Source organism: Sapajus apella, unplaced genomic scaffold (genome assembly GCF_009761245.1).
Source record: "Sapajus apella isolate SASKATOON/1434 unplaced genomic scaffold, GSC_monkey_1.0 scaffold17, whole genome shotgun sequence".
NCBI classification, from domain to species: Eukaryota; Metazoa; Chordata; class Mammalia; order Primates; family Cebidae; genus Sapajus; species Sapajus apella.
Window position 1 is genome coordinate 31,158,238 of NW_022436957.1, and position 14,345 is coordinate 31,172,582.

Sequence of the window (14,345 nt, forward strand, 5' to 3'; positions counted from 1 at the left end):
GGTCAGGGACGAATGGATATTTGGATCACAGGGGATTGTTAGAGCATAGAAACAACTCTGTATGATACTACAGTGGTGAATATATGTCATTATGTATTTGTCAAACTCACTGAATGTAAAATACCAAGAGTAAACACTAGCACCTTGCAAAGTCGAGGTGGGCAGATAATCTGAGGTCAGTAGTTTGAGACCATCCTGGTCAACATGGTGAAACCGTGTCTCTACTAAAAATACAAAAATTAGCCGGGCATGGTGGTGCACGCCTGTAATCCCAGCTACTCAGCGGGCTGAGACAGAATTGCTTGAATCTGGGAGGCGGAGGTTGCAGTGAGCTGAGATCACGCCACTGTACTCCAACCTGGGAGACACTGACTCAAAAAAAAAAAAAAATAGTATACTAGTTTTAAATTTTAATGCTATAAATGTGTTTAATCTTTATTGATTGAAACATTAAGAATAATTTTGTCCTTATAGTTATCTACCTTAGGCATTTTGGCACTGCTTCAGCTATAGAATGTGAGTTGAAAATATCCAATATCTGGCTGGGCGCGGTGGCTCACACCTGTAATTCCAACACCTTGGGAGGCCGAGGTGGGTGGATCACCTGAGGTCAGGAGTTTGAGACCAACCTGACCAAATTGGAGAAACCCTGTCTCTACTAAAAGTACAAAATTATCCAGGTGTGGTGACACATGCCTATAATCCCAGCTACTCGGGAGGCTGAGGCAAGAGAATCCTTTGAACTCAGGAGGCAGAGGTTGTGGTGAGCTGAGACTGAGCCATTGCACTTCAGCCTGGGCAACCTGGGCAACAAAAGCAAATTCCATCTCAAAAAAAGAAAAAAGAAAATACTTCCAATATCCATGATTATGTAATACTTTAATATAAATATAGTTACCCGTTGTCTGTGCTTCCTCAGAATAGACTTTGCAAGTTAATTTTTATATATAAAATCTCCCTTTTATTGGATTTTATTATATTTTCATAATTAAATTATGAAGAAAAACAAAAACTCTTAAGACTCAACAATATCCCCATGAGTAAATACATAAACTATCATTTGAGATATACTTTTTCAAAAGTACATAATAACGTTATATTAACACTTTGGAGGAAATCTTTATTTTTCACTATAAATATTTAAAATAGTACAAAATTTTCAGTACAGAGAAAGGGGAGAGAGATTACAACAAACACATAGCGATTCCTTTGAATTTGTAAACCCTATGTTGGCAACATTATGTCAGATATCCTTGGTTTGAAACTCACATGGCTTACTAAATTTTTTATTTCCTCATTCATTATTGTTTAAAACAGTCATAAAATATTGTAAACCTTTGTGTATAAAGTACAGAACCAAATAAAATAATCCTATTTATATAAAGATACTGTGACCTAATGGAAAAAGTACAGGGATTTTTCTGAGATTTTCAAAAGAAAAAATGGTAAATAGAGACCTCTGTTTTCTAGTCTGACATGTAAAGAGCTTAGAAGTCATCACTTCCATACCTACAGCAAGAAAAAAGGTAAACAAACTGAAAATCAACAACTCTTCTTAGATATATTAATGAATTCAAGTTATTGAGCAAATTGCCACACTGGAATTGGAGAGAGTGACGAATAGAGAGGATCAGATTACTGGAAACAGAAGCCAATGTTGGAACGTAGCAGGAAAACTTAAAGGGTAATTGCCTTATTGATAGAGACTGCGCTTGAACTAACTTGAAAAATTAAAATTTCCAAGGGTCCAGTCTTATGAGGGTTCTTACGCATTGATGAGTTTTGTCTCCAGAAGCATCAACAGGTTCTCAGAGTGAAGATCAAAGAAAAATTCCCTCTTGCTTCAGGCAATGGGAAGAGGAAGTACTAATTTTGTTATACAACCAGAATGCTCTGTTATCCTTAAGAGCAACCTAACATAAATGGAAACTACTTTGTCAGAGGCTACCTAAACTGGGGGAACAGAAATTCCCAACTCCAATTCCCTCTAGCCTTCCTGTATCATACAAAGGTTAGGAGTAGGGGAGAAGGGATGCTCTTGTGAAGGTTATAGCCCAGGGAAGGAGGCTCACTAAAAGACTGAGACCTAATCATAAGATTACAGAATGAATTCTCACTCTCCCCCATGATTTACTACTCCATTGATAGGTTTCCTAAATAATAGCAGTACATTGCAGTTGAAAGACCTGCAAGCCTCAAGTTTTATTTAATAAGGAGAGTCTAGGGAAAGCCAAAGGCAACAGAGAGGTAAAAACAAGGACACTAGAAGATATATTAGCCTCTGAGACCACAATTATGTCAAACAGTAAATATAATTCAAATCCTACCAAGATAAACATAAAACCTCAAATTAAAGTTCTATTACCTCAGTTCCTTTCAATAACAACAACAAAAAATAAAAAGCATGCTAAAAGGCAACAGACATAGTCTGAAGAGACAACCCAAGCATTCTAACATGCCTCAGACATGGAATCAATATTGGAATGTTCAGACTAGGAATTTTAACGTACAATTAATACCTTAAGGGCTCTAATAGAAAAAAAACTGGGTAACATTTGAAAACATAAGGGAAATATTAGTAGAGAAATGTATATATATATGTGTATATGTATATATATATGTGTATATATATATATATATATACACAAACATACACACACATATATATGTATGTATCAATAATTACTTCAAGTATAAATTCTCCAAACAAATAAAAGACAGCTGTTTTCATAGATGCTTTAAGAAAAACTTTGTTTTATACAAGAAAATGTACTTTAAACATAAATGCACAGATAAATTAAAACGGAAAACACAATGCTTAACTTTCAAGGGTGTTAAAAGGATTGGCAATAATATATGCATAGTGCTTGGCAAATAGTAAGCATGTGGTTATTACCACTTTCACTATTTTTATTCCTCAACAAAATTTATTGTCTCAGAAATGCCTAGAAGTGTAGCACAAGTTATCAAATTGTCTTTCATGTATGATTAGAAATGTCTGGTTTTAGTAATATCTTGGCTTTAATGGAAACTAACCATCAAATGAGTTTACTACTTCCCTTTCAGCCTTCTCTATTGAAAACTTTTTCTTTCTCTCTCTGTCCCACTTTTACCACTGCATGTACCTCAGGTCATGAAATGATGAAGGTACATATTTAGTACTGAGGCTTCCAAATAATTTTTGTTGCTTTCTTCCTTCAAAAACTCCAGCTCCAAGGATATGAGTAATTGGGCAATCTCATGTATTTCAGAGCAGGAATGCTACAATCTTTTTTGGAAAGTAATCTGTTAATATTGACTTAAAAATACTAAAAAATATTGAAGACATACCTTCTGAACTGGAAATAATACATTTAGCAATATATTTTTATTATAAATAAAAGCATCATATATAACAGTGCTTTTTTGCAATTAGTTGGAAGAAATGAAACCAAAAAGGAACTGGCATGGACAAGGGTTGAATGAATGAAGTATAGCACATTCATGCTATGGAATATTATGCAGCTATTATAAATAGTATCCAATGTATCTATATAGGCATCTGCTTATTTAATTATTTTTCCAGCTTTGTTAAAGTATGATTGACAAATAAAAATTATATTTATGGGCCGGGCGCGGTGGCTCACGTCTATAATCCCAGCACTTTGGGAGGCCGAGGCGGGTGGATCACAAGGTCAAGAGATCGAGACCATCCTGGTCAACAAGGTGAAACCCTGTCTCTGCTAAAAATACAAAAATTAGCTGGGCATGGTGGTGCGTGCCTGTAGTCCCAGCTACTCGGGAGGCTGAGGCAGGAGAATTGCTTGAACCCAGGAGGCAGAGGTTGCGGTGAGCCAAGATTGTGCCATTGCACTCCAGTCTGGGCAACAACAGTGAAACTGTCTCAAAAAAAAAAAAAATTATATTTATGTTAGGTGTAAAATTTGGTTTTGATATATGTATACACTGTGAAATGATTATCACAATCAAGATAATTAATGTATCTATCACCTCTCATAGTTACCTTTTGTATATAGGTATGACATTTACTTATTATTAAACATGTATCCATGTATATACCACCCGTACATATGTCAAAAAAGTTATCTAAACTGAAAAAAAGCAATAAGAAAATGTATTTATGGTTGCTTAGATGTTCATAAATATAAATAAAGACTGGATGTCTGAATGTTCACATTAGTTTTTATGGTGTTAATAGGTAAAACAGAGGAAAAAGATAGTTACTATTGTATTTATGCATCTTTACATTGTTTAATTGATTATACTGAGAACATGTTGCTTTTTAACTAAAATATTTTTAAATGATTATCTGATCACTATACATCGTATATATCAAAATATGTACTCCATGAATATATAAAATTATTTGTTAATAAAAAATAAAATATTGGAAAAAAATACATCTCATTCCCCTTTCACAAGTTTACTTCTGGTTAAAGTCAACTACTTGAATTCTAGTCACTCCTCCTCATTAACTGGAAGCTCTTATTTCTGGCTCACAGTTTTCCTTCCAACACATTTTTTTCTGTGATTATTTTCTGTAACAACAAGGACATATGCAGAAATCCTTCATAGACATGTGAATTGAGATCATGTTGACATTAGGTTGCTCTCTTCTGGTCACTGGTAAAAAGACAAATTAAGGCTGGGCGAGGTGGCTCACACCTGTAATCCTAGCACTTTGGGAGGCCGAGCACTTTGAACTCCTCATGATGTCAGGAGTTCAAGACCAGCCTGGCCAAGATGATGAAACCCCGTCTCTAGTAAAAATACAAAAATTAGCCCAGTGTGGTGGCAGGCACCTGTAATCCCAGCTAATCACGAGGCTGAGGCAGAGAACTGCTTGAACCCAGGAGGTGGAGGCAGCAGTGAGCCAAGATCGCACCACTGCACTCCAGCCTGGGAGAAAGAGCAAGACTCCATTTCAAAAAAGAAAAAAAAAAAAAAAAAGACAAATTAAATATAACAACTTATGAAAGTACATTGAAATGTTGAGAAAAATATTATAGTGGCAAAAACATATATAACAAAGAAAATCATCATGAATTCTAGATAACTTGAAGTGAAGGTAAGGAAAATGAGAATCTGTCACTATGTCTAAAGATACAACAGGACCAGGAAGATGACTACTGTTCAACACACTTTTTGCAAGAATTCAATGATACCATCTCTCAAATTGTCCTAATATTTTGCTTCAACTCTAAACTTCTTATTTCAATAGAAAAAGCAATACACAGTGGAGCAATTTTTAAGAAAATGTATTGCTGAGGCAAAGGATGTACAGATTATATGTGATGGAATGCTTAATGCTCTCTGAATGTAGGGATTTGGGGAGGGCTGTCTAAGGAATTGAAAATGTCTGTAATAATACTGGATGCATTGTTTAAACTCATAATCTATCATTAAACGTGTTGTGCAATTTAGTATTTTTTATTAGTCTATACTTATTCATTCACATGACACTGTAATTTGATCTTTTAAAACCCTTCTAAATATGTTTACTTTATTTTTCTTCTTTATTCTTGTAATAACAAACTAAAATAAAGGCAATGATGAAGTTTAAACTATTACTATAGTCACTCTACAAAAGTTAACCTATCCCTTGGCTTCACACGCATGAGTTCAGACTTAGCTGGAAAGCTACTAAACATATACAAATTTAAAAAATTTTTCCCAACTAGTCTCAGCTTCAGAGATTCAATCGACAGCTAAATATTACCATGTAAGTATCTTACTGCCATATCAAACTCAGAAAGGAAAGTACAAAACTTCTCTAGGGTATGTGACTTTGTTTCTAAATCTTTACTCCCATTGTGTCATACTTCTTTTGTCCCTACTACTCACCCATAAAAGATGAACTCATTCACTCATTCTTGAGGAAAGTTGTCACAGTTTTCCCATTCTCCATCATCTCAGTTTTCTTTGATATTTTAATAAAAATATGTGATGTTTAACAACATTCATAAAAAGTTTTATAATATAAGGAGGAAAATAGTAACAGTTGTTTTGGCCTGTGGATTAGATTGTTAATAACTTCCATATTGAAGTAAGAAAAGCATATTAAAATGTTAAACTTGTAATGACACTCACTAGTATTTTATTGCCTATTAGCCAGAAATTTTTATAGAGTAACCAATAAAAAAATATGTAAAGGTTTTCACTTTTCTTATTGAACTCTAGTCAGCTTTTACTTTGAAGTATTATAAACTGTTAGATTTTATTAAGAGATCCAGAAAAGTACATTACATTTAATTAACCATGAAGTAATAAAATATAATTTTTACAGATATATAGAACACAGATTTGCATATGCATTATTCCAGGTATGTGGATTGCTCTATAAAGTGTCTATTTCATTTAGAAGTGAACAATGGACTTCTAGTTTCAGCTTGGACATATTAGAAATTTTCTAGATTTATAAATTGTTCTATTATAAAGACACATGCACAGGTACGTTCATTGTGGCACTGTTTACAATAGCAGACTTGGAACCAACCCAAATGCCTATCAATGATAGACTGGATAAAGAAAATGTGGCACATATACACCACAGAATACTACACAGCCACAAAAAAGGATGACTTCATGTCCTTTGCAGGGACATGGATGAATCTGGAAACCATCATTCTCAGCAAACTGACACAAGAACAGAAAACTAAATACCACATGTTCTCATTCATAAGTGGGTGCTGAACAATGAGAACACATGGACACAGGGAGGGGAACATCACACAGCAGAGCCTGTTGGGGGGTGAGAAGGGGAGGGGAGGGATGGCAGAGAGTGGGGGGATAGAGGAGGGATACCATTAGGAGAAATACCTAATGTAGATGACTGGGGGATGGAAGCAGCAAAACACCATGGCATGTGTATACCTATGTAACTATCCTGCATGATCTTCACATTTACCAAACAACTTAAAGTAAAAAAATAAAATAAATAAACAACTATGAAGTCATTGCTCCCATCCTTAAAACAAGTAAAAAGCTTGACATACTGAAAATTGATAGCATTATTAGACACGTTGGATAATTCAGGTCACAGGGCAAATTGCTACTCTGGAATCTGGAGAAAAAGATGAACATAGAGGATCACAGCCTAGATAAACTTACTTGTAGAATAAGCCTCTGGAGTCATAAACTAGTCAGAAACTTAAATGGAAATTTCAACAAATTGCTAGAGGCTAAATGTGGATTAGCTTGAAAGTAAGAAACTACAGTTTTAGGGGTGCTGGGGAGGTGAGAGGAGGGACAGCAGTGGGTGGGGAGGATGGGGAGGGATAATACCGGGAGAAATGCCTGATGTAGGCGACGGGGGGGGACGGAGACAGCAAACCACCAAGACATGTATGTACCTATGCAACAATCCTGTAAACAGTCAAACTAAAAAGCACTTGCACAGCAAACGAAAATATCAACAGAATAAAAAGGCAACCTAGAGATTTGGGAAAATACTTGTAAACCACATATCTGATATATGAGAAACTTATACAACTAAACAGAAAACAGTGAAAACAAAAATTAACCCAATTAAAAAATGGGCAAAGTACCTGAATAGACTTTTTTCTCTAGAGGACATACAAATAGCTAAAAGGTATATAAAAAGGTGCTCAACATGACTAATCATCAGGAGAATGCAAATAAAAAACACAATCAAATATCTCCTCACACATGTTAAGATGACTATTAAAAAATAAACTATTTTTTTTTTAAATCATAAATGTTGGTGAGGATATGGAGGCACTGGAACCCTTGTACCCTACTGGTGGAAATGTAAAGTGCTACAATTGTTATGGAAAACAGTATAGAGATTTCCCAAAAAATATTAAAAGTACTATACGATGCATCAATCCCACCTCTATGTCTATTTTCATTGCAAATTTATTCATCATAGCCAAGATATGGAAACAAACTAAATGTCTACCAAGAGATAAACTGATAAAGAATATATGGTGTATACATTAAAAAAATATATATATTTGAAGGTTGAATAATATTCCATATTATTATATTATTCATATATATATCATAGAATATTATATATGGCATATATGTGCCATATAAAACAGAATATTTTATATATCATATATGTGGCATATATATGTATATCATGGAATATTCGTCAATCTTAAAAACGTATTTGTATGTGTGTACATATATATATATATATGTACATACACACACATACACACACACACACACACACACCATATCTTGGCTGTGGTGAATAAATTTCACTACAGCCAAGATATGGAAACAAACTAAATGCCTATCAAGGGATAAGTGGGTAAAGAATATATGGTATTATATATATGTTTTGAATATATATACGAAGGTTAAGTAATATTCTATATACATGTATATCATAGAATATTATTTAACCTTCAAAAAGAAGAAAATTCTTCCATATGTGATAACATGGATAAACCTAGTGGACATTATGCTAAATGAAATAAACCAGACACAATAACACAAGTATAGTATGATCTCACAAGTGAAATCTTAAAAAAAAATCAAGCTCATAGAAACAGAGAATAGACTAGCGATTGCCAGGGGTTGTGTGGAGGGGGAAATGAGAATGTAAAAAAAAATAGCCTGTGGCATGGCAGGTATAATGCCATATTGAAGTGAAACCACCATGATGACCCATACTTGACTCTGGCATATCAAGGTGTTTTACAGCAAGTTCTTCAGACAATGCCTGTGGCATAGATAACACCTGATAAAGATGCTTATCTAACTTCCTCAGTTGTCATCAGTTTTCCCAAGAAAGTCTGAGATGTGATCAGCTGCCCCTGTCTTTACCCTAAAAGTCTGCTGTATAAAGGATACTTTCTGGAGAGTAGGTGTGGTGATTCTCTGTGTTGCAGCCATCCAAGGTATCACTTCTGTTCACAAGTCCCTATTAAACATTTCTTTTGGAGAAGCTGGATTTGTCAACCTCCTTCTTAGACCTCTCATCTCCCTTGGCTGTTGGGGGTAGGTTTCCATATACCTGCTCCCCTCAGAACAGAGGAGCTGTTGTTCAATGGATACAAAGTTTCAATTAAGCAAGATGAATAAGTTCAAGGGATCTATTTAATATTATACAACATTCTGCCTATAATTAATATTGTACTCTGCATTTAAAACATTTAAGAGAAAGTCTTACAATGTGTTCTTACCACAAAAACTAACAAAACAAAAATGAGCACAAAGAAGCTTTTGGGAGTGATGAACATGCTTATTACCTTGATTGTGATGATGGTTTCACAGGTGTCTGCCTATGTTCCAAGTCTTAGAATTGTATAAATACGTGCTGTATTCCGTATATCATTTACACCTTAATGAATTAGTTATAAAAAGAAAAGAAAATGGAAATGTAGTTATAAAAAGAAAAGAAAAAGGAAATGTCCGTTATTTCAAGCAGATATTATTTCAATCTAGGAAATCTAAAAGGATAAATTGAAAGTCAAAATCATATATATGTAGTTTAAAAATTGGCTAATTATAATATAAATTTCTAGAAAATAGCTTTTTCATATACCAATAATATGATGAGACAAGGGCAGGACCGTAACAGTACCAACAACAAAACTTTCTTAATCTATATTGCTTATGTTTGAAATATTTTCTTAAGATAAATTCCAAGAAGTGAGATTATTTCATCAATGTATTTAAATGGTATGACCATTTATAAACAATCAACAAACATTAAAAAAAGAATTATAAACAATAGTAGTAAACAATGTGCCTTAAGATTACTTTTTCCTCCTGTCCAAGTTTGAGATTTTTTAACGCAATAAATAACAGTAAAAAATGCATTACTGTTATAGTACAATTTTTCATTAACAGTCTTTAGACTTATTTTTCTCTTTTTTCCAATTCAATTCATCTGAAGACAATTATTGACCTATTTTTTTCACTGCTCCGAAATGCTTTCTTAATCTCCCATCTGGCTTTTGTGGGATAAAGCAGACTAATTTGAAGGCAAATATTTATACTACATTGCCTATAGTAGATATATGCCCATTCTATGTATGTATATATATACAAATCTACATCTGTGTATATTCATTTTTGAAAAGATTGAGGACACAACTCTAGAAAGAGTAAGAATTTAAAATAAATAGTCTGCAGACAATCTTCTAAAAGATTAAAAAGAGAGTGACTTTCAAAGACCACTGTATAAAATGAAGTTCAAGATAATACATTCCATTTAAAACAAAATTTTGAGGAAATTATTATTATTATTATTTGAGATGGAGTTTCGCTCTTGTTGCCCAAGCTGGAGTGCAATGGGGTGATCTCAGCTCACTGCAACCTCCACCTCCTGGGTTCAAGCAATTCTCCTGCCTCAGCCTCCTGAGTAGCTGAGATTACCGGCGTAAAACCATGTGCTACTGAGAAAATCCCTCAATGTTGAACCTCATTTATAAATATTCAAATGAAAGTTTTATTCGTAATGATAGCATCAAAACCTAAAGCAGTAAGTTCTGGTTTGATCTCTAAGACTTAGTAAGCAATTCTCAAGCTATTTATTTGCAAACAGTGGTAACTTCCGTTAGAAAGTAACCCGTGGGCTGGGCACAGTGGCTCACGCCTGTAATCCCAATACTCTGGGAAGCCAAGGTGGGCAGATCACGAAGTCAGGAGTTCGAGACCAGCCTGACCAATATGATGAAACATCCTCTCTACTAAAAATACAAAAATTAGCCCGGCTTGGTGGCGCGTGCCTGTAATCCCAGTTACTCAGTAGGCTGAGGCAGGAAAATCGCTTGAACCCAGGAGGCCAAGGTTAGAGTGAGCCGAGATCGCGCCATTGCATTTCAGCCTCGGCAACGGAGCCATACTCCATCTCAAAAAAAAAAAAAGAAAGAAAGGGGCTGGGCGCGGTGGCTCACGTCGGTAATCCCAGCACTTTGGGAGGCCGAGGTGGGTGGATCACCTGAGGTCAGGAGTTTAAGACCAGCCTGGCCATCATAGTGAAACCCCATCTTTTAAAAATAAAATAAAATAGAAAGCGCGGCAGGCTCGAGGACTCACAAGATGACAGCGGCAGGTGGGGAGTCGGGCTAAAGGACTCAGGAGATGACTGCGGCAGGTGGAGAGCCGGGCTCGAGGACTCGCAAGCTGACGGCGGCAGGTGGGGAGCCGGGATAAAAGACTCAGGAGATGACGGCGACAGGCGGAGAGCCGGGCTCGAGGACTCGCGAGATTACAGTGGCCGGTGGGGAGCCGGGCTTGAGGGCTCGCGAGATTACGGTGGCCGGTGGGGAGCCAGGCTCGAGGACTCGCAAGGTTACGGTGGCCGGCGGGGAGCCGGGCTTGAGGACTCGCGAGATTACGGTGGCCGGTGTGGTGCTGAGCTCGAGGAATCGCGTGATAACAGCAGCCAATAGGGTGCTGGGCTTCAGGACTCGCGAGATGACGGCGGCCCCTGGGGAACCGGGAGGCCCTTGCTAGGCGCGTTCTAGAGCGTGACAGAGGAGGTCCAGGGTGTGCCGTTTGTTTCCTCACAGCAAAGAGGCAGGCAGTGGTGCTGTCCGCGATAAAGGAGGCCCAGGGTGTCCCGTTAGTTTCCTCAACGAAAAGAGGCAGGCAGTGGTGCTGTCCGCGACAAAGGAGGCCCAGGGTGTCCCGTTAGTTTCCTCAACGCAAACAGGCAGGCAGTGGTGCTGTCCGCGACAGAGGCGGCCCAGGGTGTCCCGTTAGTTTCCTCACCGCAAAGAGGCAGGCAGTGACGCTGTCCGCGGTAGCAGTGCTGAGGTGATTGGTGACTAAATACGCTGGTAACAGAACCGGCTTTTGAGGCGAGCTCTCCGCCCACAGAAATGAGTAAACGGACTGGTACATTATATACCTCGGCGCCACCCATGAAGGTGCCTGCCCTGTCTGGCACGACTAGATCCAACAACAACTTGGCAAGTCTCTTCGAGTGTCCGGTCTGCTTAGATTACGCGTTACCACCAATTATTCAGTGTGAGAGAGGCCATATTGTTTGTAACAGCTGTCGATCGAAGCTCACTTCTTGTCCAACTTGCCGGGGCCCCTTGGCATTCATTCGCAACCTGGCTATGGAGAAAGTAGCTAACTCTGTACTTTTTCCGTGTACATATGCCTTTTCTGGATGTCACAAAACTCTGCCATACAACGAAAAAGTAGATCACGAAAAAGTTTGTAAGTTTAGGCCTTATCCCTGCCCGTGCCCTGGTACTCTCTGTAAATGGCTTGGTACTCTGGAAGCTGTAGTGCGTCATCTGACGAATGAGCATGACCACGTTATAACCCTAAAGGGAGAGTATATAATTTTTCTTGCTACAAACATTAATCTTATTGGTGGTTTTGATTGGGTGATGATGCAGTTCTGTTATGGCTTTCACTTCATGTTAGTCTTGCAGAAACAGGAAAATCGCAATGGTGACCAGCAGTTCTTCGCAATTGTACAACTGATCGGAACACGCCAGGAAGCTGAGGGGTTTGTTTACCGACTTGAGCTAAGACGTCATCGCCGACGACTGACTTGGGAAGCGACCCCTCTATCTATTCATGAGAACATAGCAACAGCCATTAAGAATCGTGACTGCTTAAACTTTGACACGGGCACTGTACAGCTTTTTGAAGAAAATGGCGATTTAAGCATCATTGTATCTATTAACATGCGTTGAAATGGCAATCGAACATTTTCTGACCAGTGTTTAAAACTTTAATTTCACAAAAAAGCCACCCATCCGCCTGCCAACCTGAAACTCTTCACAGGTATAAGCTCAACACATGGAAGTAAATAAAAAAAAAAGGCTATTAAATACAGGAAACAGTTGTATATAGTAACATTAATATGTTTAAAGATGGGCATATTTTGCGTTAAGAAAGCATCATAAAATCATTTTGTGTTTTTGTTTGTTGTAGATCGTATTGTTGAAAAATGATCCTTTTGTACTGTTTTTTTTTGGGGGGGGTGTGTTTGGTTTGTTGTTATTTTTTCCTTTAACAAGCCATGTTGAGTGGTCATGGACCACTGCTTTTCCCCTTTGTGAGTGAATACATAGTGCTGCTATGTGGTATTTTGTGTATTTGCTAATTTTTTATTCTAGTTTTTTGTTAAATAGATTTGACTTTGTATTCTGTAATTCAGGTTTTATCTCACTTTTTTGTACCATTTTAAGGTTAGTGTCTTTTGATATGAATAATTGTTTATGGTAAAGTTTATAACGTGTTCCATGCATATTCTTTTTCCCCCTGTTAATCAGTTCATTAGAAATATTTTTAAATCGGCTATTTTGTGAAGATATGAGTTCCAGAAAGTAAAGGTGACATCAGAAAAGTTATGAAAACTTATTTAAAACATAAGATGGCCTCTCTCTCTGTCTTCTACAAATGAGTCATACCTTTGAGATTAATCTTTGAAAGCTTAGAGAATAAATAGATGCTATAAATACTGAAAATCGGGCTTTTTTTCCTTTTACAAATATCTTGGGCAAATTATGTTTAAAATTTGTTCTTTTGTTTATTGGTTTTAAAGGCATTGTCATGCACAGATCTTAATTAAAAGCAAATCATATGTTTAAAAAGGCACTTTGCAAAAATGTTTTTGGTCTTTCATAATTCTCACTAAAAGAATACATGGCAAATTTAGAAAAAGAAAGTAAAGAGAATAAATATTGTAGTTTGGCTTAGTAAACAGCTGCAGCAGCAATGATGGACTCATCTTTAAGTGTATAAAATACACATTTCATTTATCCAGTGTGTCATTGATGGGCATTTGAATTCATTCTATGTGTTTGCTATTGTGAATACTGCTGCAATGGACATATATATATATATATATATATATGTATATATATGTATGTGTGTGTGTGTGTGTGTGTGTGTGTGTGTGTGTGTGTACATGTATCTTTATAATAGAATGATTTATATTCTTTGGGTATATATCCACTAATAGGATTGCTGAGTCTAATGGTATTTCTGCTTCTAGATCTTTGAGGAATCACCACACTGTCTTCCATAATGGTTGAACTAATTTACATTAACACCAATGTGTAAAAGCATTCCTTTTTCTCCACAACCTCGTCAGGATCTGTTTCTTGACCTTTCAATAATTGTCATTCTGACTGGTATGAGATGGTATCTCATTGTGGATTTGATTTGCATGTCTCTAATGATCAGTAATGTTGAGCTTTTTTCATATGTTTGTTGGCTGCATGAATGTCTTTTGAGAAGTGTGTTCATGTCCTTGGTCTGAGAGACTGTTCGTTGTGATTTCCGTTCTTTTGCATTTGCTGAGGAGTGTTTTGCTTCCAATTATGTCATCAATTTTAGACTAAGTGTGATGGGGTACGGAGAAGAATGTATATTCTGTTGATTTAGGG

The 14,345-nt window shown here is 36.6% G+C and overlaps 1 protein-coding gene across 1 annotated transcript; it reads left to right on the top strand.

The window, feature by feature from the left end:
* The first annotated feature begins 11,852 nt into the window (after nt 1–11,852).
* Nucleotides 11,853–12,644, top strand: LOC116556603 (E3 ubiquitin-protein ligase SIAH1-like). Its single transcript, XM_032285847.1, has one exon. It carries the CDS (start codon nt 11,853–11,855, stop codon nt 12,642–12,644), a length of 792 nt encoding a protein of 263 aa, XP_032141738.1.
* Nucleotides 12,645–14,345: the final 1,701 nt, after the last annotated feature.

Excerpts from the sequence above, each read along its gene's own strand:
- LOC116556603 (XM_032285847.1), top strand. The coding sequence starts at position 11,853 with ATGAAGGTGCCTGCCCTGTCTGGCACGACTAGATCCAACAACAACTTG.